The 24182-nt window shown below is 40.5% G+C and overlaps 1 protein-coding gene across 1 annotated transcript in view; it reads right to left on the bottom strand.

Moving 5' to 3' along the window:
- Positions 1–4015: 4015 nt before the first annotated feature.
- Positions 4016–24182, bottom strand: part of nom1 (nucleolar protein with MIF4G domain 1) — a 45497-nt gene continuing 25330 nt past the window's right edge. The window contains exons 6-11 of the mRNA XM_052016194.1: positions 23273–23434; positions 18476–18597; positions 14900–15032; positions 10156–10287; positions 7111–7220; positions 4016–4219 (exon numbers count right to left, since the gene is read on the bottom strand). Coding sequence (XP_051872154.1) covers positions 4042–4219; positions 7111–7220; positions 10156–10287; positions 14900–15032; positions 18476–18597; positions 23273–23434 — 837 coding nt within the window. The 3' untranslated portion in view covers positions 4016–4041. The remainder of the gene's footprint in view (positions 4220–7110; positions 7221–10155; positions 10288–14899; positions 15033–18475; positions 18598–23272; positions 23435–24182) is intronic.

Genomic DNA, 24182 nt, shown 5'->3' with positions numbered 1-24182 from the left:
TTTGTTCACATGGCCATATATGCTTTTTTTTAAACAGCAGATGTAACGGATTTATAAACAATTCAACAAACAGCGTCTGGTGAATTAAAATAAGTAGTGGGTTTAAACAATGAGCCAGGGAATTTTAAATAGTTCAGGGTAATTAAACCAGCAAGTAGTCAATAGTAAAAGTAGTATATTCTGTTAGTTGCATTCATTACTGGCCACCTGGTCCCTCTAGCCTGCCCGGCCATTCAATGTGATCATGGCTGATCTGCCCCTCTTCAGTGCCAGTTCCCAATCACTCTGGATTCTCTACATTCAAAAAATTATCTACTGCCTTCTTCAATGTGCAGATTCCATAACCGTCTGGGACAGAGAATCCAGAGATTCATCCCACTTTGGGATAAGAAACTCCTACTCCTCACAACAATCTGTTTGTGAGACTGGGTGTTTTGTTACAGCACACTTTAAAGATGGAATGGGTGACAATCACACAGACAAAAAGAACAGGCAGGACCACCCCCCCCCCCCCCCCAACCACATCTATCTAACCAGGTGTTCAGTTCTGACTACTGAAGCAGGAGGTGGCTTCCCCTGCCCAGATATAGGGCACTCTACAGTTTGAGAAGCTGACAGGCATTTCTGTGGTTGTGATTGTTCTGTGGTTCTCGAATGGGTATGGTTGCAACCTTGGTGCCAGGAATATATCACTGAGCATTCTAGAAGGGGATGATGAAGAGCCAGATGTTGTGGCCCGCATCAGTAGAGAAAGATGAAATATTGCAAGCAGATTTGGAAGAGATTAAGCTGCTGGACCTCAAAGATGGCGGTTTCCAGATTACTCCTTGCATCATGTGCCAATGAGTAGAGAAATAGGAGGATAGCACAGATAAACAAGTGGCTGGACAGACAAATATAGGAGGAAGGTCTTTAGATTCCTGGAACCAGTTCAGGAGGAGCTGGAATTAATGACCCCACTCGGTAGTTTACTACTGCTGGCAGGCAGTTGGGCACAGAAAGTGGGCAAAAAAAGTGCAAAAGGATTGAGAATAAATAACATAGACAAGAAAAACTCCTGTCTAAAAATTTAAAAAACTCTAGAAGGGAGTGAAAGAACATTCACAATGGGTTTACAGTGCATGTATGTTAACGTGAGAAGTTGGTGACCAGCAGACGCAGTTAGAACATAGAACATTTACAGCACAATTCAGGCCCTTCGGCCCACAAAGCTGTGCCGAACATGTCCCTACCCTAGAAATTACTAGGCTTACCCATAGCCCTCTATTTTACTCAGCTCCATATACCTAATAGTCTCTTGAAAGATCCTATCGTATCAGCCTCCACCACAGTTTCTGGCAGCCCATTTCACGCACTCACCACTCTCTGAGTAAAAAACTTACCCCTGACATCTCCTCTATATCTACTCCCCAGCACCTTAAACCTATGTCCTCTTGTGGCCACCAATTCAGCCCTGGGGAAAAGCCTCTGGCTATCTACCTGATCAATACCTCTCATCATCTTATACACCTCAATCAGGTCCCCTCTCATCCTCCATCTCTCCAAGGAGAAAAGGCCGAGTTCCCTCAACCTGCTTTCATAAGGCATGCTCCGCATTCCAGGCAGCATCCTTGTGAATCTCCTCTGCACCCTCTCTATGGCTTCCACATCTTTCCTGTAGTGAGGTGACCAGAACTGAGCACAGTACTCCAAGTGGGGTCTGACCAGGGACCTATATAGCTGCAACAATACCTCACGGCTCCTAAATTCAATTCCACGATTGATGAAGGACAATACACCATATGCCTTCTTAACCACAGAGTCAACCTGCGCCGCCACTTTGAGCATCCTATGGACTCGGACCCCAAGATTCCTCTGATCCTCCACACTGCCAAGAGTCCTACCATTAAGACTATATTGACTATAAGACTATATGACTGGAGGTATTACAACAATGGAGCAATAACAGAGACTTGGCTAAAGAAAGGGCAGGAATGGCTTCTAAATATCTGTGGGTACAGGTTTTTGGGAAAGTTAGCTTGTAGGAGAGAATGGATAGGTTGGGCTTGTTGTCCTTGGAATGGAGAAGGCTGAAGGGAGATCCTATTGAGATATATAAAATTATGAATGAAAAATTTTTCCTCTTAGCAGAGATGCCTATAACCAGAGGACCTTGCTTTAAGGTGAGAGGGGGAGGTTTAGAGGGGATTGGAGGAAGAACTTTTTCACATAGAGGGTGGCTGAGATCTGGAACACACTGTGAGAGAGCATGGTAGAGGCAGGTACTCTCCCAACATTGAGCACTTGAAATGCCATGTAAGGTTAGCAATATAGAGGTGACATTTATAAAAGGGGTGAGATAATATACTTGCATAGTTCATTGGAAGAGCTAGGGCAGGGCAGAACAGCAAATGCCATGCTGGGCTTTCTAAATAGTGGCATAGAGTTCAAGAGCAAGAAAATACTGGTGAACCCTAATAAAACACTGCTCTGACCACAATATTGTGTTCATTTCTCTGTGTCAATCTTCAGAACAATGCAGCAAAAATGAACCAAAATAATTTTGGGGTTGATAAGATTTTTGTTTTGTGGAGAGATTGGAGAAGGTACGGTTTTTGTCCTTGGAACAGAGGTAGTTGCAAGGAAATACAGTAGAGGTAATTAAAAGCAATGAAAGGGTACAGTAAGAGTAAGTGGGGATAAACTGTTCCCACTGGCAAAAGGGTCAAGAACTAGAAGACATCAAATAAAGGTGATTGACAAAAGGACTAAAATTGATACAAGGATTTTCTTTTTTGGTTTATACAGCTTGTGATAAAGACATTGAATGCACTGGAAGCAGTGGAGGTAGATTTAACAGTAGGATTCAAAAAGGAGCTGGATAAGCATCTAAAAGGAACAAATTTGCAGGCCAATGGAGAGAAGGACAAGCTGCATTGCCCTTCACCGAGCCGGTACATACTTGATGAGCTGAATGGCCTTCTTCCTTGCTACGATTTTGTAAATTGCAGACTAAAGATTACTCTCTGTTCCAATAGATTTTTACTTCCCGATAAACTCATTCACACAACAAAACATTTTCAATGTAATATCCTCAGAACCATTAACTTCTTTAACTGGGAATTATCAAACTGGGAATTATAAAAGTTTAATTGGAGAGAAACTTTGAAATTCTTTTGTTTATAATATTATTTATACAGAAAATACTGGTAAATATATAATTTGTTATAAATTGGAAACTGGATAATACTGGTGTTCATTATCCAGTGAATAGCATGGTGAAAGGCACAAGATATTGAAGGATAAAACATACGCTGGCTTGTGGTTAATTTTGCAAATGCTGAAACTTGCAAAAATTTCTTTTAAATACAACAGCATGTACTACATTCTTTATAGCACAAATCCTACAAATGGAAATGCTGAGTTTGGTGTCCACAGATTTTGACGTGAATTCAAATACAGTAGTGTAGTGGTTAGCATAACGCTATTACAGCGCCAGCGACCCGGGTTGAATTCCGGCCACTGTCTGTAAGGAGTTTGTACGTTCTCCCCATGTCTGCATGGGTTTCCTCCAGATGCTCCGGTTTCCTCCCACATTCCAAAGACATACAGGTTAGGAAGTTGTGGGCATGCTGTGTTGGCGCCGGAAGCATGGCGACACTGCGGGCTGCCCCCAGAACACTCTACGCAAACATGCATTTCACTGTGTGTCTCAATGTACATGTGACTAATAAAGATATCTTATCTAATCTTAACTGTGGAAGTTGATTTCAATAGTTAAAAATAAACAGGTAGTTTCATTGTTGGTGACCGAGTAACTGGAAGACTGTCACAAAAGCCCAGAGATTCACTAATGCTCTTCAGGGACTGAGATCTGCCATCTTTGCCTTTGACTGTAGACCCATCAATATGGTTAACTTTTAACTGCTGTGCAAAATGACCTAGGAATTAGGGATGAGTAATAAATGCCAGCCTTGTCAGAGACAGTCGCATCCTGTGAACAAATACATAAAAGATCTTCCGCTTCACATTGGAATAAAATTTTTCATGGTTTTTTTATTATTAAAATTTTAGTCTGCCATCTTTGCTTTGTAAAGCCTTTTCAGCAATGTCCACACGTTCTTTAAGCAAACTAGCTTGTTCTGAACTGCCCAGGCTGGAGGCATTCTTCAATAAGAAATGGGAAATGAAGAGTTTCAGACCTTCCCGTAACATTGCCAGATTTGGAATTCCAGCGATCCTGTAAAAACAGAATACAAAGGTCTTTTGAAGAACACAGTTTCAGTTTGTGTTAATGGTTATAATTATTGGAGCATTTTGTTATGCTGTTCTTATATAGAGATCAAAATTCAAAATAAATAACAAAGATAGTTTAAAATTTGTAATTTTTAAGTACAAAACTTTAGTCTAAGGGCAGATATTTGAAATAATATGGCATACCTTCTGTTGAAATCTGAGACAAATGACTGGGCAATTCCTGAGCACAAGTTGTAAAACAGTTTCCTCTAAAGAGGCCACTAATAATGTGATTTCAACGCTGCCCTAATCATAGAGATATATAGCAAGGAAACAGGCCCTTTGGTCCACCAAAGGATGTGATGTAATCATACAAACACTACACCTGAGAGACAGTTAGACAGGCAAGGCATGGAAGGATACAGACCTAATCCGGGCGAATGAGATCAGTGTAGATGGGCAACAAGTCAGCATTGACATAGTGGACCAAAGAGCCCATTTCTCTGCTGGACAATTCTATGACTCTATGTCAACCATTAACTACCCAAAAAGACTCACTCCAGGCAAACGGGAGCTAGGGCCCCAGTGAGCCAGAAGGGAGTGCAGCAAACATTACCCATTAAGATAGATGCTGAACCACTGGGATTTCTGAGTGGTTGGATAGTGGATTATTGGAGTTTTAACTAGTCTTATTAGTACTTTTCTAACAAACTTTACTTACTGTCATCAATGATTGGGATTAGATCTCCTGCTGGAAGCAAGTTAATTATGGAGGCTGAAGACAAACTACAATTATATACCTCAAATGTCAAAAGAAAATGCATTCTGCATACAGAATCATTTTGTACGAAATCCCCTCCAGACAGTACACAGAACATTACAGCACAGTACAGGCCCTTCGGCCCATGACGTTATGCCGACATTTTATCGTGCTATAATATCTATCTAACCCTTCCCTCCCACATAGACCTCCATTTCTCTATCATTCATATGTCTATCTAAGAGTCTCTTAAATGTCCCTAATGTATCTGCCCCCACAACCTCTGCTGGCAGTGCGTTCCACGCACCCACCACTCTGCGTGTAAAAAACTTACCTCTGACATCTCCCTTGTATCTTCCTCTAGTCACCTTAAAATCATGCCCACTCGTGTTAGCCATTTTCGCCTTGGGGAAAAAGTCTCTGACTGTCCACTCGATCTATGCCTCTTACCATCTTGTACACCTCTATCAAGTCACCTCTCATCCTCCAAAGAGAAAAGTCCTATCTCACTCAACCTATCCTCATAAGACATGCTCTCCAATCCAGGCAGCATCCTGGTAAATCTCCTCTGCACCTCTAAAGCTTCCACATCCTTTCTATAATGAGGCGACCAGAACTGAACACAATACTCCAAGTGTGGTCTGACCGGAGTTCAAAAGAGCTCTAACATCACCTCGCAGCTCTTGAACTCAATACCCCGACTAATGAAGGCCAATACACCATACGTCTTCTTAACAACCCTATCAATCTGCGCGGCAATCTATGGATGTGAACCCCAAGATCCCTCTGTTCCTCCACACTGCTAAGAGTTCCGCCATTAACCTTGTATTCTGCCTTCAAATTCGATCTCCCGAAGTGTATCACTTCACACTTTTCCGGGTTGAACTCCATCTGTCACTTCTCAGCCCAGCTCTGTATTCTATCAATATCCTGTTGTAATCTACAGCAACTTTCTACACTATCCACAACACCACCAACCTTTGTATCAGCACCAACCTTACTAACCCACCCTTGCACATCCTCATCCAAGTCATTTATTAAAATCACAAAGAGCAGGGGTCCCAGAACAGATCCCTGCAGAACACACTGGTCACCGACCTCCAGGCAGAATACTCTCCATCTACCACCACCCTCTGTCTTCTATGAGTAGTCTAATTGGCCTATACAATTGTTGCAACCTGATGCACGTGTAATCTGAATTATTGATGAAAATAGGCAAAATATGTGTAATATGTTGTTGCACTGGTCAACAGCAGCATAACTAAGGCAAAGGATTGATTATCCCTCTGTTGGTATCTCCAGCAGCTCTACTTTCTTAGGAGTTTGAAGAGATTCGGTATTTCACCGAAGACTCTTACAAATTTCTACAGATGTACGGTGGAGAACGTTCTGACTGGTTACATCACAGCCTGGTATGGAGGTTCCAATGTGCAGGATCACAAGAGGCTGCAGAGGGTTGTAGACTCAACCAGCTCCATCATGAGCACAGCCCTTCCCATCATCGAGGACATCTTCAAGAAGTGGTGCCTCAAGAAGGCGGCATCCATCACTAAGGCCCTCACCATCCGGGACATGCCCACTTCTCGTTATTACCATTGGGGAGGAGCTACAGGAACCTGAAGACCCACACTCAGTCATTCAGAAACAGCTTCTTCCCCTCCGCCATCAGGTTTCTGAATGGTCCATGAACGCTACCTCATTATTCTTTATATATGCACTAATTATTTATTTTTGTAATTTATAGTAATTTTATATTTTTGCACTGTACTGCTGCCACCAAACAACAAACCACATCCTGTAAGTCAGTATTAATAAATATGATTCCGATCTGAATTATCTTGGATTTTAGAAGGCAGAACTCTTTGCAACCAGGCCACTCAAATAAGCAATTCAAAGAATTGTACAAAGTCAATTTAATGATTCAATCATTAATCATCATTTTCTCTCAAACTAAGCATTAACATAAGGAAGTTAAGAGTGTTAAAATAAGCAGTGACATATTGGAATTATTTACATTTACATCTTAGATACATTAAATAGATGTATAAGCCTATTGCATTTTAAAGTAAACTTACATGGGTGAGCACTTATGGAATTCAATATTATTAGTAATAAAATGTAATACAAAAAGTTACCTTTGAAATATTGTTACTAATTCTTCTGGTTCTGTATCCATAAGTAGTTTATGGAGAACTTGTCGCAGGAACTTGACTCGAGGTTTATCCAGTTCACTGAACTCAATCACCTGCAATATTGGAACAGGTAATTTATGTATACAGATTGCTTTCATTGGGAAAATAAGGGCAGGTGCAATTATTAAGCCCATCAAGCCTGATTTGTCATTTAATTAGATCATGGCTGATTTGTATCATTACATCTCACAATAATCAATAAAAATGTAACCCAACACCCATAGTTTTTTGACTAAAAGTGTCCTAGATTTACAATATTTCTCTTCCAGAGTCCTGCTTCCTGAGTTCACCTGACTAGTCCAGCTTTAATTTTAAAGTTACACTGTCTGAACCACCCAAGCCCTCATTCCCCAGTAGTGGACACAGATCTATGGCTGCACTGTTGACATGCTGGTAGAAACGGTGTGTAGGGTACAGATAAATGGCAATCTTGGAGCAGTAGAAGGTATGCTCTAATGTGCACTTACTCTTAGCTCCTGTCTCTATCTAATCATCTCAAACAGTACAATGAGTTCATTTATTTATCTTCTTTACATCCTTCATCGTTCCTTCATTCTGTGATTATGTACTCTAGTAGGTTCCAATCAGAACTGTGCAATTTTTAAAAAAATATGTACTGGGATAGAACTTCTGTTGTTTTAGGTTTATATGCATTTTGTTATTTTCCTCTGATGTTTAAACAGACATAAAGTAGTCATTTAATCAATCTATTTCCTATTACAGCCATGTGTTTAAAGGGATATTTTACAGCATTGGGTTTGCTAGACAAAAAATAGTGACCAAGGGGCATCCAGTTCACCATCATCCTGGTAGATGCTTGATTAAACATTAATTTATTTCATTTTTGAGTTATGGGCATTGCTAGAAAAGCCAGCATATTTTGCCCAGTTCTAATTGCTTGAGAAGGTGCTGGTGAGCCACCTTTGTTAATTGCTGTTGTCCTTCTGGGGAAGGTGCTCCCACAGTGCTGTTGTGGAGGGAGTTCCAGGATTTAGACCTGTAATCATGAAGGAATGGTGATATATTTCCAAATCAGATAGTATGTGACACAGAGGGGGGCCTGCAGGTGGTGGTATTCCCAGATATCTACTGTCCTTTGTCCTTCTTGGTGTTGGGATTACGGGTTTGAGGAGCGTTGTTGGAATATCTCCGTCGAGTGACTGCAGAGAATTTTGCACATGGTACACACTGCCTGCCGGTGGTGGAGGAAAGGAATATTTAAGGGTGGTTGATGGGATGACAGTTAAACAGGCTTTGTCCTGGATGGTGTCTAACTTCATTAGCACAGCATTTATCCAGTGACAAGGCCAACGTGGAATCTACAAACAGGTAGTGACATGAAGTACTGTATTCTTTCCACTGTTTTTCTATGTGCCCCCTATTCATGGAGTTGAGATTATCAGTGTCATCCTGAATGTTCCTTCCTCTCTTTGAGCAGTCATTGGTTAGGTATTCCCAGAAGTCATGGGGATCCTATAAATTTCGAAAGGATTTGAGGGCACCCTGAATATTTCTGTTGGGACATCTGGTGATCTCATTCTGTGGCAAAGCTGGAATAAAGCATCCATTTCAGGAGTCTGCTGTTGGGCATGCAAAAGATCTGACCTGCCTAGTTGAGCTCAATGCTGAGGATGCTGGCCTGGGACAGGATGCTGATGTTGGTTCACTTATCTTGACAGTGGATGTAGAGGATTTTGCAGAGACAGCATTGGTTGCATCTTTCCAGAACCTCGATGTGCCTCTAGACTTAGACTAAGTCTTAGAAGCACACAGGTACGTAGCAATTATTGCTGTTCCGTAGAACATGAATTTTATGCTGTGTTTTAGGTTTAGATCTGCAAGCATCCATTTTCTCAGTTAGTCAGAGGCTGCATTGCCATACTGAAGGCAATGGTGAATTTTATCATCTATGTCTAGATTTCACTGAGAGGATATTAAATATATCTGAGAGAATCACTTTCAACAAAATGATGAGTAATTTTTTGGAAGAGGTATAGGCTATGGCTATGATTTTCATTCAGCACTTGAGTGAGCATTATTTATTTGTTTAATTCAAACAGAATAAGTTTACAGGGTTTCACGCTTGGGTGCATTGCCATCAATCAAACTGAGTTCTTACTCCACATCAATAGATGCAAATTAAGAACAGTGTTCCTGGATTGCAATCAGGAATGGAATTCTCAGTCATTTCTCTCCCCTATTGCAATCAACACAGACAAGGATTAAATTTAGATATATACTGCATCATGTAAGGCTTAATAACCAACTAGCTACAAAAACTAAAACATGATAGCAACCTTACGATTGTGATATTCATGGCTCGTATTGAGAGATTAGATGGTTTTAGATTTTACCTATTGTTTTAACCATATCAATATTTCTTTTCTTAATTTCCCACGTTGAAAGCAAGTATCCAAGTGGATGGTTTTACAGTGGAATTGAGTCATTGGCCAGATTCTAATGCTAGCAACTCAAGCAATCCAGCATCCCACTACATTTCCAGTAATATTATAATCTACTTTTGAAATAAAGGCTTCCTATTTATCCACCCAAACACACACGATTCACTTTTCCCCCACCTACTCATTATCCTGATAAAATCATTTATACTTGCTATAATTGCTATTTGTTCTCTCACTTCTGTGGAAACTTGGTTCATACCTTTGTGTGAAAAGTATATGCAAATTAGATCTTTTTATGTAATTAAATTATATATATAGAAAATTAGATCCATAGGCAAGCAAGTTTACATAAGTTTTTCATGTGAAGATCTCTCCAACACTCCAGGAGGTACGCTATTTGTTTTCTGCGCCCAATGCTGAACATGGCTAGCAGAAGTTCAATAACAGTGACCTAATAACACACTAGGATGTCAAATTACACATTGTGCCATAAGGAAGGCAACAAAGAAGCATCTAAATTAAATATCTTCTACAATAATCAATAACGTTTGGAACAGCAATGAATTCACATCCATTATGCATTCACCTTAAAGATGGCGAGGGATAGCACTTTCCTACTGAGAAGGTGAATAAGAAGATGAACCAAATTTGTGGTTGCCACATTACTCATGCTCTTCAATTCTCGGAAGTGATCCCACATGCTGAATTGGAATGTCATCTGTTTAGGATCAAATAAAAATATTAAAAGTATCTGCAGATAGGTAATGAACCTAAACACCATTTGCAAGGTTTTAGCTTCTTAATCCAGTTGAACAGCACAAACTCTCCCACTCTCAGACAAGCAGGTTAAAGAGTATTTTAAATTTGTAATTAAAAATGAAAATAACCACACTTAGTATTTAAACATGAGTTTCAAAGTACAGGGGGTGAATTGCCACCATTTGTTCATCACATTCACTCCTACTCCTGTCACAGAAATTGCAATGTAAAGGTATCAAAATGGTAGCTAAGAGTTTGCAACAGGTTATTCTGGAAACAGCACCCAAATGGATAGGATGAATCATTTGATTCCATCAGAATTCATTGTCTATTTTTTATAATGTTAGCAAATAAGTTCAAATCTGAATCCAGGACTATTTAAAATGTGCAGACAAACTTTGTTCATTAGTATTTCCTCAGTAGAGATTGATGTTGAGATCGGAAACCACATCTGAAATTAATTCTTCACTCTGTGAGCTTTGTTTTAAAAAGATTTCAGCTGTTATCACATCTGTCTACAGGTCCTGCCTGGGTTATGAACGCCCGACTTATGGATACTCTGTACATATGAATGAGCATCTGGGAGACTGGCAGAATAGATAGGATGGATTTACTAGCTTCTGTGGGGCTGCACACATCTTCTGCTGGGTGGTAATGGGGCATTTCTGTGTGCCTTCTCTCCCCACCTCCCCCTCCCCCCCACCCAACTCCAAGCCGCAACAATCGGCGGCTGTGTCAAGCTGAGCAGAGCTGGGAGTGCTGAGCAGACTCACTTTCTGTCAGTGAGGCTGGCTGGTGGCTGCTCTTCCCACACCTGCTCGTTCTCCTGTTGTAGCTGTATCTGTGATCCTCTTCCACACGTTTTGTTCATTTCTGACTTACGATCAGGTTGTGAACAGTTCTCAGGAACAGAACCCGTCGTAACCATATTATATGTTGAAAAAATGTAAAGCTATTTATTGTTGTTAACTCTAACTGATACGATCGTAAATACACTATTATATTGTTAGAATTGCTAAACCTTTCAATCTGTTTTAAAGTCAACATTACATCACGAAAATCCATCAGCTTAAGTTATTAGAGGAAATGTTGAATGGCATCTTTTACAACACGGCAAAGTACCAATATCTTGATATGCTAAATGGAGGTAAAATGCAATTTAACTTGCAGTATATAATACAACCTGCATTATAATGGAAGAATTTTTTTGCTGACATCTCCCAACCTGTTGACATGTGAGCATTTAGTTCTCAAGGCCAGCTTTAAGCACAGAGATTAATGCTCACAGAAACAAAACAAATATTGAGTGTGGTCATGTTTATCTTCAACGGAAGAATCGTGTCAGGTAAATGCATTCTAATTCACTTGTAAACTTGTATAGCTGAATGAATAGACGTAATCCTTTAAGTATCAGAAAGAAAGAAAACATAAAATATGGTATTAAACGAAAATCAACTGGCACTTCAAATTACCTGACCACAATATCAAGTTGAATAAAGAATGGCACTCATCACCTTTTTGTACTGATGTCTATAAATAACTAATTTGTTCCTAAATAGTTTTAGAAAAAATACAGCTCATTTTGGAGGAGTTCCCCACTTGTTAATTTGTGAGAAATCTGCTGTATTCAACAGTGTAATGAGAAACAAATACTCATTTTCACATGTTCAATAATTTTCAATTCGTACTTTCCAAACTTGGGCTCTCAGAAAAGTGTCAGTGTGTGGCAAAGTTGTGAAGAGGATGTAAGGAGGCTACAAAGCGATAGAGATAGGTTAAATCAATGGCAAAGATCTGGCAAATGGAATATAATTTGGGAAAATATGGAATTGTCCATTTTGGCAGGAAAAATTAAAAAAAAAGCATATTATCTAAATGGCAAGAGTTTAGTGCTCTGAGAATCAGAGGGATCTGGCTGTCCTGGTACATGATTCAGGATAGGCTAATATACAGGTATAGCAAATAATCAGGGACAGTTAACAGAACTTTATTGTTTGTTGCTGGGAGAATAATTAACCTACCAATCCACACATCTTTAGGATGTGGGAGGAAACCAGAGCACCGAGAGGATACCCATGCTGTTACAGACTCCACACAGACAGCGTCGGGAGTCAGGATTGAACTCAGCTCCCAGAGCTTCGACGCAACAGCTCCATTAGCAATGCCGCTGTGTCACCCCATGCTTAAATTACATATAGCACTGGCAAAATCACATCTGGAGTACTGGCTATGGCGTTGGTCACATTATTTAAGGATATTAATATATTGGAAGGTATTCTCGGAAGGCGCACTGGACCAATACCTGGAACAGGCAGATTTGTCTTCTAAAGAAAGGCTGGACAGGCTAGGCTTGTACCTACTGGAGCACAGAAGAGTGAGAGGGGAATTGATTGGAATACTTAAGATCCCAAGGGCTTCTGACAGCATGCATGTGGAGAGGATGTTTTCGTCCATGGAAAAATCTAGAACTAAGAATTTTTTTTCCCCTCAGAGGTCACCAGTCTTTGGACCTCCCTTCCTCAAAGTACACTGGAATCAGACTCTTTGAATATAATGTAGATAGATTCTTTATAAGCTGGTGAAAGGTTACAGTGGGTAGAAAGGAATCTAGAGTTGGGGGGTCACATGATCTTATTAATTGGCACTGCAGGGTCTGAGTGCCTTACTCTCACTCCTCAGTGATATGTTGTTATGTAAACTGTGTTATCAGTATCTTAAAAAGCCAGTTCAAGTTCTGTTCCTTCCAAAATTCTCTGTATCCAAACAAAATAAGCTTTGAGAGTCATCTTTCATAACTTAGGGCTCTAAGTCCTAGGATCATTTTGTACCTTTGAATATGGTCAAAAATATCTTAAAAGGCAGGGTACCCAAAGTTGCACAACTATACAAAAGAGGTTCAAGACTGATTTATTGTATATTAAATTAACTAATTTCACTTTACAGTCAAGTCAGTGCCCAGTGGAAGGGATGCTTTGAAGGTCCCTTCAACCACAACTCTGTCACTGAGCTCATTTAGGCAACCTGGTCAGCATGGACGAGTTGGGCCAAAGGGCCTTTTTTCGTGTTGTATTGCTCTGACTCTATTGATGCGAGTGCCCTTGACCCCATCCCACAACATATTATTCCTTCCTGCCTCACCGCCACTTCTGACGATAAAAAGTCTAAAATGTCATAAGAATGTAGGAAATATGAGCAAGAATCCATATAAGCATGCTAATTAGGAGTAGGAGGCCAGTCGGCCCTTTAAGCCTGCTTAGTTTTTGAGTAGAATCATGAATGATCTGACTGTAGCCTCAACTTTGCATTTCTACCTACATTCTTGCATATCAAGAATTTATCTGTATCTGGCTTAAATTATTCAAAGACTCTGCTTCCACTGCTCTTTGAAGAAGCGAGTTCTTATGACTTGCCACTCTCAAAAAAATGTCACCTCATTTCTGTCTTAAATCGGTGAGCTGCCATATTTTTTAATCGTGACCTCTTGCTCCAGATTCTGCCACAAGAGGAAACATTCTCCCTGCATTGGCCCTTCACGACCTCTTGATATCTTGTGTTGCAATCACATATTCTCAATCTGTCCCTCGCATCAGTTTTGCCACTCAGTGAGACCATAGAAGATCTATGTCAAAGACCAATCTCCCTCCTTTGCTTCCTTTGATTTCTGAAATCTATCGATCTCTGTTTTAAATGCAATGATGATGATGATATTCCATAGTTCTCCGGGTTATAGAATTCCAAAGATTTGCCATTTTGAAGAAATTTCTACTCAACTCATTCCTGAATGATGTATATATTGTTTTGAGAAACGCTAGTTCTAGACTTCTTAGCCAGGTGCAACATCCTCCGCAAATCTACGCTGTCAAGCCATCTAAGAATTTTGTATACTTCACTGATATCACTTTTCATTGTTCGAAGCTCTCAATAGGCATGATGGCATAGCAATAGAGCTGCTGCCTCACAATTCCAGTGACCTGGGTTCAATTCTGACTTCTGGCCCTATCTGTGTGGAGTTAAAGATTAAACTTTAACCAGAATCCTCCAGCATAGGGCTCACCTTCGTCAGTCACTAATTCATTAAATGCTGCAATTCCATTTCTCTTTCAAACCCTAATAAGATAACACAAAATGTGGGGGAAAAGTAGTGGCACAATTACTTTTGGCTATCTTAGGGTCAATGGAGTAAATATTCTGCTCTTATACTGGGTTACTAAGACTGACCATTATCACCAGTTTGGTACCTAATTAGGACCGATGCCTTCAGGCTCTTACTACCTTCACGCAAATTAGCTGACCAGCAAGGCGAACAATGGAAATTAACAGCAGGCATTACTATTGCATTAGTACTGGGATTGCTAACCCAAGGGGTTTCTCAGCCCTTGTTTTCATAATCATGAGTGTAAATGACCTGGCTGTCAGAAGTACAAACTCTACTGCTTAAATAAATGATGCAGAAATGTTAAATATTGGCAACTTTAATTTTCTAATTTCATTAATGCTGCTGGTAAAAGGATTAAAATAATTAAAAATCCAACAGATTATGAACCATCAGAAAATTGTAAATGCAGTATTACCTGAAATCTCCTCTCATATTCACAGAATTTTTCCACCAAAAAAGCATAAAAAGGATTAAAAGTCTTTTCTTGCAGGCAACAGTGAACAAGGACGTGAATAATCTCCCTTTCCTGTTGATCTTTCAGCCCAAGCCTGTGAGAATAAAGGTTAAATGTAAAGTCTGAAAAATGGTTAAGACATGAAGAATTTTAAGTATCTTTAACTTAATGGAATGTTGGCAAATAGGGTGAAGTATAATATACACAAGAGTGGTATCAAATCATTAATTGATGGCTGTGCTGAATAATATAAACTTAATCACAGATAAAAGTACATTGGTAACAATTTAGTGACAGCAGTTGGTTAGAAAAATCATTACAATTAATTATTGGATAACATTCAGTTGCTTCTATGTCCTTACATTCTAATATTCAGAAATGGGGACAAATACATTAGAAAATAATTGATTTTGGAAATTTTTCCTACAACCTTCTATAATTAAGGGAATGTAGCCTGGTCGATTCAACTAGTCCTCAATTTAATGCTTTTGGCAATGCTGCATCACAACCTCTTTAAGAACACATTCATCATGCCACAGTCAGGGCACTGAGTATAGAAGTTGGGCTGCTATTTGCAGTTGTACAAGACATTGGTGAAGCTGCATTTGGAATACTGTGTTCAGTTTTGATTACATAGTACAGGAAAGTTGCCATTAAGCTGGAAAAAGTGCAGAGGGGATTTACAAGGATGTTGCCGGGACTCAAGGGAGTGAGTTATGGAGAGAGGTTGAGCAGGTTGGGATTTGTTTCATTGTAGTGTAGGACAATGAGCTGTGATCTCATAGAGGTATATAAAATTATGAGGGCCATAGATAGGGTGAATGCACACGGTCTTTTTCCCAGGATTGGGGAATCAAGAACTAAAGAGCATTAGTTTAAGGTGAGAGGGGAGAGATTTAACTGGAACCTTAGGGGCAACTTTTTCACACAGAGAGACAGGTACATTAACAACATTTAAAAGGTACTTGGACAGGTACATGGATAGGAAAGGTTTAGAGGGATATGGGCCAACCGTGGGCAAATGAGGATAGTTTAGGCAAGAATCTTGGTCGGCATGGGCCAGTTGGGCTGAAGGGCCTGTTTCCATGCTGTAGGACTCTATCCTGAAGTACTGTACACAAAACTGAACACAGTATTCCAAATGGGAATTATCTGGAACTTGTGCTGTATAATAACTTTCACTACATGGTAATCCAATATACAGGAGATAAATTGCAATACTCACTTACCCAGTTCTGCTAAAGGGCTCCTGACCTGAAGTGGTAACTTTGTTTCTTTTTATACAGATGCTGCCTAACCTGCTGAGCATTTTCTGTTTTTATTTTAGATATTCAGCATTTGCATTTTTAAAAATTTTCATCCAATATTAAATCATTTTTTCTCAACCTGTCCAGTACCATTTAGTTATTTCTCCACTCATCTCCAAACTCCTACATCTGGGACTCAACACCTCCCTTTGCAACTGGATCCTTGAAATCCTAACCAACAGACCACAATCAGTGAGGATAGGCAGCAACACCTCTGCTACAATTATCCTCAACACTGGTGCCCCACAAAGCTGCATCCTCGGCCGCATACTTTACTCCTTATACACTCACAACTGCGTGGCCAGATTCTGCTCTAACTCCATCTACAAGTTTGTAGATGATACCACTGTACTGGGCCGTATCTCAAATAACGATGAGCTGGAGTATAAGAAGGAGATAAAGAGCCTAGTGGCATGGTGTCATGACAATAACCTTTCCCTCAATATCAGCAAAACAAAAGAGTTGGTCTGACTTCACATAGGGGAGCAGTGCACATGCTCCTGTTTACATTAACGGTGCTGAGATCAAGGGGGTTGAGAGCTTCAAGTTCCTAGGAGTGAACATCACCAATAGCCTGTTCTGGTCCAACCACATGAACGCCATGCCCAAGAAAATTCACCAGCGTCTCTACTTCCTCAGGAAGCTAAAGAAATTTGGCATGTCCTCCTTGACCCTCACCGATTTTTATCGATGCACCATAGAAAGCATCCTATCCAGGTGCTTCATGGCTTGGTATGGCAACTGCTCTGCCCAGAACCGCAAGAAATGGCAGAAAGTTGTGGACACTGCTCAGCACATCATGAAAACCAGCCTCCCCTCCATGGACTCTGTCTATACTTCTCACTGCCTTGGTAAAGCAGCCAACAAAATCAATACCCCACTCATCGCGGACATTTTCTCTTCTCTCCTCTCCCACCGGGCAGAAGATACAACAGCCTGAAAGCACGTACCACCAGGCATAAGGACAGCTTCTATCCTGCTGTTATAAGACTATTAAACGATCCCCTAGTACAATAAGATAGACTCTTGACCTCACAATCTACCTCCTTATGGCCTTGCACCTTATTGTCTGCCTGCACTGCACTTCATCCGTAACTGTAACACTTTATTCTACATTCTTAATGGATTGATGTGATGAAACGATCTTGTATGGATGGCATGCAAAACAAAGATTTTCACTGTACCTTGGTACATGAAAACCAATCTACCCTGCCCAGTACAATTCCAAGTTTCTCACCATGTAGAAAATGCTATGATCCATTTTTCGTTGGTCCAGAGATAGACTTCATACTTCCCCAAATGGAAGTTGAATTGCCACTGTTTCACCCATTCACTATTTGTAATATTCTGTTTCTGCCTACCCTATAATATAGTGACACTCAACTTGGTGTCATCAACAAACTTGGAACTAAGACTCCTTCATCCATCTAATTCATTTCAGGGGAAAAGCAAGGCTTTAGCAGAAGTCCTTGGAAGAACAACACATTTCTATATTCTGCCATACGAATACATATTCTTGCGCTTACTCTCTGACTTTGAGGCTGCTTCCAATTCCCTTTGATTATATTTTCTCATTAGCTTCTCTTATCTGGAACCTAAATGAATGCTTTCTGAAAGTCCTTAAAAATAACATCCATAAAACATTCCTTTATTGACCATACCAGCAGGGGCTACAACATTATGTCATCAGTTAAATCTGCTTTGGCTGGGTTACCCAGATTTCTCCTACACACCTCCTGGAATAGGACAATCAGATCTGAATGTACAAGCAATTGTTTTAGAGTTTAAGCTGGAAGCTGACAACTCCGTCAGTGAGACACATCTCACTAATGCACTGAAGTGCCTGCCTGAATGACACATTCCAGTCCTGTGTGGGGCTTTCAACTTTATTAATTGATGTTACCAAATAACCAAGGTTTCCTTCAATCACTGTTTCACATATGAATTAATGGAGCAAACTGTCTTCTAAGCAGCCCACTGCCCAGTTTCACTGACCTATGTTGCTTGTTATCTAACCCCTCTTACTTTATCTGGATGTGAAAGCTGGAAGAACTGACTATCCACACCCAAAAGGCAACTGGCAGCATGGATTGGGCTCAGTCTGCATGTTTGCTGGCTGTCAAAGGCTATGCCAAGGTGCATGTGGTTGATGGCCCAATTTGGCTCAACATTTACTGTTAAATTGTGTTAAGTTATTTTGCACTCAGCAAAAGAACAAGTGGATACTGACCTTAGAAGTTTTTCAAAAGCATCCAAGTAATCCTCACTGGTCATCATGACACAGAAGATGTTTTTCCGTATATCTGTATTCATCCTCTGTTTGCGTGCCAGCTCCATAATTTTTCCACTTAGCTAAAATGTAACAAATAGTCATCAAGTATGGAGAAATATTGATTGTAGTTGAAGGGTACTTTATTGTGTTTTATTTATACATTGGGTGGAAAGCATATTTAAAACCAGAAGTGCTTTGAACAAGCTATGATGGCATTGTGAAGATAAATTCATGATTAGTTTTATAGTTATGGTAGAGCGCGCTAATGTTTGTCAATTGACAAATCATTGGCAATGTGCCTTTTTGAGGATATCATAGCTTTCCAGGTCTTTAATTTGAGAGCAGCAGCATTCAAGTAAATTCTAATTTACTTGATTTAATCAGCACAGTGGTGCAGCTAGCAGAGACGCTGCCTCACAACTCCAGAGACCTGGGTTCAATCTTGAACTCGGGTGCTATCTGTGTGGAATTTGCACATTCTCCCTGTGACCATGTGGGCTTCCTCAGGGTGCTTTGGTTTCCTCCAACATACCAAAGAGATGTGGGTCAGTAGCTTAACTGGCCACAGTAAATTACCCCCAGTGTCCAGCTGAGTGCCAGAATCTGGGGGGAGTTGATGAGAATGTGGGGAGGATTTAAAAAAATGGGATTGATGTAGGATTAGTGGTGTGCAGACTGATGGGCTGAAAGGCCTGTTTCCATGCTCTATGCACCTCTCTACCTCGCAGATGTTTATTTGTTCTATTAGTTATTATGGCTGCAGTTCTTTTTTATTAAATTGATCATTAAGTTGGGGGACCAATATTCTGGCAGAGAGATTTGCGAGTGCTACTCTGGAGGCTTTAAACTAGATTGTCAGAGGCTGAGACCCTGAGCAGTAGTGATGCAGATGAGAAGACAGGGGAAAATACCATAGCCAACGAGAGAACGTTTAGTAGTCAGGATAGCCAGCAGCACAGTAAAGGAAGAGGAAAGACCGCTGGCTTAAACTGCATTTATTTCAATGCAAGAGGCTTAATTGACAAGGTGGATGAACTCAGGGCATGGATCGGTTCTGGGGACTGGGATATTATTGCCATAATAGAAAGATGGCTGAGAGAAGGGCAGGACTGGCAGCTTAATGTTCCAGGATACAGATGCTACAGGTGTGACAGAGGAAGAGAGGAGAGGAAGTTGCCATTTTGATGAGGCAGGATGTAACAACAGTGCTTAGAGAGGATATTCCTGGGGGATCATCCAGCGAAGCCATATGGGCAGACCTTAGAAACAAGAAGGGGATGGTCACTTTGATGGGACTGTATTATAGGCCCCCTAATAGTCAATGGGAATTAGAGAAGCAGATGTGAAGAGAGATTGCGGATAGTTGTGAGAATAATAGGGTAGTATCAGTGGGAGATTTTAACTTGCCTAACATTATCTCGGCCACCTATAGTGTAAAGGACTTGTACAGGATGGAATTTATTAAATGTGTCCAAGAAAGTTCCCTTAGTCAATATATAGAGGGACCTACTAGAGAGGGCTCAACACTGGACCTCCTCTTAGGGAACGAGGTAGGGCAAGTAACTGAAGTGGCAGTCAGGGAGCATTTTGGGTCCAGTGACCATAATTCTATTGTTTTAAAACAGTTATGGAGAAAGGTAGGAAAGGTCCACAGGTTAAGGTCCTAAACTGGGGCAGGGCTAATTTTGGAGGCATTTGGTGGGATCTTGCAGAGGTTGATTGGGTGAGACTGTTTGCTGGTAAAGGGCTGACTGGCAAGTGAGAGGCTTTTAAAAGTGTGATATCAAGATTCCAGAGCAGGATGCTCTTGCGAGGGTGAACGGCAAGATTGGCAAGTTTAGGGAACACTGGTTGATGAGAGACATTGAGGCTCTGGTCAGAAAAAAGGAGGCATACACTGGGTTTAGGTGTTTGGGAACAAGCGAATCCCTCGATGACTATAAGTGCAGGAGTACACTTAAGAGGGAAATCAGGAGGGCAAAAAGAGAGTATGAGATGGACCTGGCAGGCAGGGTTAAGGAAAATCCCAAGAGGTTCTAAAGGTATATTAAAAGGGTGGCTAGGGAGAGAAAAGGTCCCCTTAAAGATCAGCATGGACATGTATGTGTGGAACCACAGGAGATTGTGAGATTTTTAATGACTATTTCTCATCAGTTTTTACTGTGGAGAAAATGATGGATCCTAAAGAAGTGAGGGAAATGAGCAATGATATCTTGAACCACATACAAATTACCAGGTGGGAGGTACTGGCGGCCTTAAAGTGCATTAAGGTGAATAAATCCCCAGGGTCTGAGTACATGCTTGGACCTTGTGAGAAGCAAGGGAAGAAATTGCAAAGGCCCTTGCACAGATATTTGCTTCATCTTTAGCCAGGTGCTGGGACCTTTGTTGTTTATATAAACGATTTGGTTGTGAATGTACAAGGCATGGTTAGTAAGTTTGTGGATGATACTAAAATATGACAGTATCATAGACAGTGAAGAAGGTTATCATAAACTACAGAGGGACCTTGATCAGCTTATTGAGTGGGTCAAGGATTGGCAAATGACTTTCAATTTGGATAAATATGAAGTTTTCCATTTTGGGAAGTCAAACCAGGGTTGGACTTAAACAGTGAATACAGTGACTCAAAGGCTTGAGGTATAGAGAGAGGTTGTGCAGCCTAGACTTTATTCTTTGGAATACAGGAGATTGAGGGGGTGACCTTATAGAGGTGTACAAAGTCATGAAGGCTATAAATAGCGTGAATGCACATAGTTTTTTTCCCCTAGGGAAAAGGAACTAAAAACTAAAGGACATAGGTGAAAGATTTAAAAGGGACCTGAGGGGCAACTTCTTCACGCAGAGGGTGGTGCATATATGGAACAAGTTGTCAGAGAAAGTGATGGAGTCAGGTATAATAACAATGTTGAAAGACATTAGGATGAGTATATGGACTGAATTTGAAGAACGGGAAACACTATGATAAAACATCATCGACCTAAAACTTTAACTTTACTTGAAAATAAAAAACATCTCTGCACAGATGTTGCCTGGTCTGTTGAATGATAGAAAAATAGGGGGCTATGTGGGAGGGAAGGGCTAGATAGATCTTAGAGCAGGATAAAATGTCAGCACAACATTGTGGGCCGAAGGGCCTGTACTGTGCTGTAGTGTTCTATGTTCCACAACATAATGTGTTTAGAGTACAATTTTTAAATGTAAAATTTTCATGCAATGGTCATTTATTCATTTTCTTCAGTCTTCTGTTCTCCTGTCTAACATACCTCAGAGACATAGAGAGGTACAGCATGGCAACAAGCCCTTTGGTCCCCTGAGTTCACCTTTTTTTTTTAAAGACAATTGGACAGATACCTCGATAGGAAAAGTTTAGAAGGAAGTGGGCCAAACATGGGCAAGTAGGACTAGCATGGGCATCATGGATCAGTTGGGCCAAAGGGCCTGTTTTCATGTTGTGAGTTCATGCTGACCATCAAGCACCCATTTTTTACACTAATTTTAAGCCATTTTATCTTCCCCTTTTCCCATCAACCCCCCCCGCCCACCTCCAACCCTCCTCCCCACCCCCCCCCACCACCACCACCAACCAATACCACTCTCATCTACACATTGGCAGCAATTTACAGTGGCTAATTAATCTACCAATTTGCACATTTTGGGGATGGGAAATGAAACCATAACATCTAAAGGAAACTCATGCAGTCACAGAGAGAATGTGCAAATTCAACACAGATAGCACTGGAGGTCAGGATTGAACCCTGGTTGCCGGAGCTCGGAGGAAGCAGCTCCACTAGCTGATGCCTCTGTACCCGTTCTTGATTCACCTTTATTCTTACTTTATTGGGATGGTAGATCTACTTGGCATATCGTTGTTCAATGCCAGTGGAAAATTTTGCAATGAAAGATAATGTACCATTTGCCTTATTAGCCGTTGACTGGTGTAGAAGGACATCCAGATCCCTTTATACATCAACATTTCTCAATGTCTCACTATTTGAATAATATTCTACCTTTCTGTTTTTCCCACCAAAGTGGATACCCTCACAATTATCTTCATTATACTGCATTACTATATATTTGACCACTTACTCAACTTTTTAAAGTTGGTTTGAAGCCTTTTTTGCTTCCCCTTCACATCTCACGATACCACCGAGTTTTGTGTCATTAGCAAACTTCAAAATATTACATTTGTTCCCTCATCTTAATAATTGATGTCGATTGTGAATAGCTGGGTCCCAAGCATTGATCCTTGCCTGTTGCGTTGAAAAAGACCATTCATTATAGAAATTAAAGTGAACTGCCACTCAAATTTTTAAAGGTTGAGAAGGTTGTGGGCCAAATACTGGCAAATGGGACTAGCTTGGATGGGGCGTCTTGGTCGGCATGGACCAGTTGGGCTGAAGTGACTGTTTCCATGCTGTACAATTCTATGAATAAATGATCAAAATCATTACCAGGAAGGTTAGAAATATTTCATGAAAATGATTATCAGAATGTGGATTGCATTTCCAGAAAGGCAAATAAAACATATTCAGTCACAACACTATATGATGAAATAAACATGCAAGATATGGAATGCAGGAAATTAGATTACAAATCCAATGGGGAAAGCAACCTAGCTACACAGGAACGAAAACTCAATTAGCTCTCAATGTATCAAAACTACTACATAATTTTTGGAAGTAGTGAACTTTTTTTTTTAATTAGAGTTCCCCAAGTCCATTCCCAGAAGACAGTGGCAAGCCAAATACTCACCTCACCAACAACTACGTCTGGCTGTGTTTTAGTACCCACGGGGTCAATCATAGGGGCACCACTCCATGAAGATCCCACAATCCACCACCGTCCAACTTGGTCTGCTGAAAGTAGGTTTTCTAATGTTACACGGAGTTGGAAGTCACCACGACTGTTACGAATCTGGAAATAGATAGGTGAGCTGCAGGTCTTACTTTCCAGAATCAAGACATATTTTAAAAATTGATTCCAGAATTTTGACACAGCAATGATAAACAGTTGGCAATATTTATCTTATTTTAAAATCGTTAATTTGGAATTCTTCCGGGGGGGGGGGGGGGGGGGGGGAGGTGTCTGAATGGTCTACATCTGTTCTTATGCCCGTTCCAGCTATTTCTGTAAATTTTGCTAGAGATATAGATAGTTCTGAAATGGCCAATATTCATGGATTCCAGTGGACAACTAACATGTATTGTAATGTGAAGCGATTACTGGGCCCTAAAATTACTGGGCCTTTTTACTGGGCCTTAAAATAGAGGGATATGTTGGAGGAAGGGATTAGATAGTCTTAGGCGAGGTTTAAAGGTTGGCACAACATTGTGGGCCAAAGGGCCTGTATTGTGCTGTGCTGTTCTATGCTCTATGCACTAAGCTGAATGCAGGGCAATCCAAGTACACTTGCACAGAAAACAGAATTTGACAGCAGTTGCATCAGCTCTTTCCAATGAAAAAAGGATTAGTTATTCAGAAAAATATGGTTTATGGAGAATTATTACATACACCTATGTACAAATTGATGCAATGGTGGAAATCCAAAATGAAAACAGAAATGGTAGAAATCTGGGGAGAAATAAAGAGTCAACATTTCAGACTGAAATAAGGGGTCAGAGTCAAAAACAACAGCATGAGTGCAGAACAGATTCACTGCATG

Source organism: Pristis pectinata, chromosome 5 (assembly GCF_009764475.1).
Source record: "Pristis pectinata isolate sPriPec2 chromosome 5, sPriPec2.1.pri, whole genome shotgun sequence".
Classification (NCBI taxonomy): Eukaryota; Metazoa; Chordata; class Chondrichthyes; order Rhinopristiformes; family Pristidae; genus Pristis; species Pristis pectinata.
This window is presented reverse-complemented; position numbering and strand designations above follow the sequence as displayed.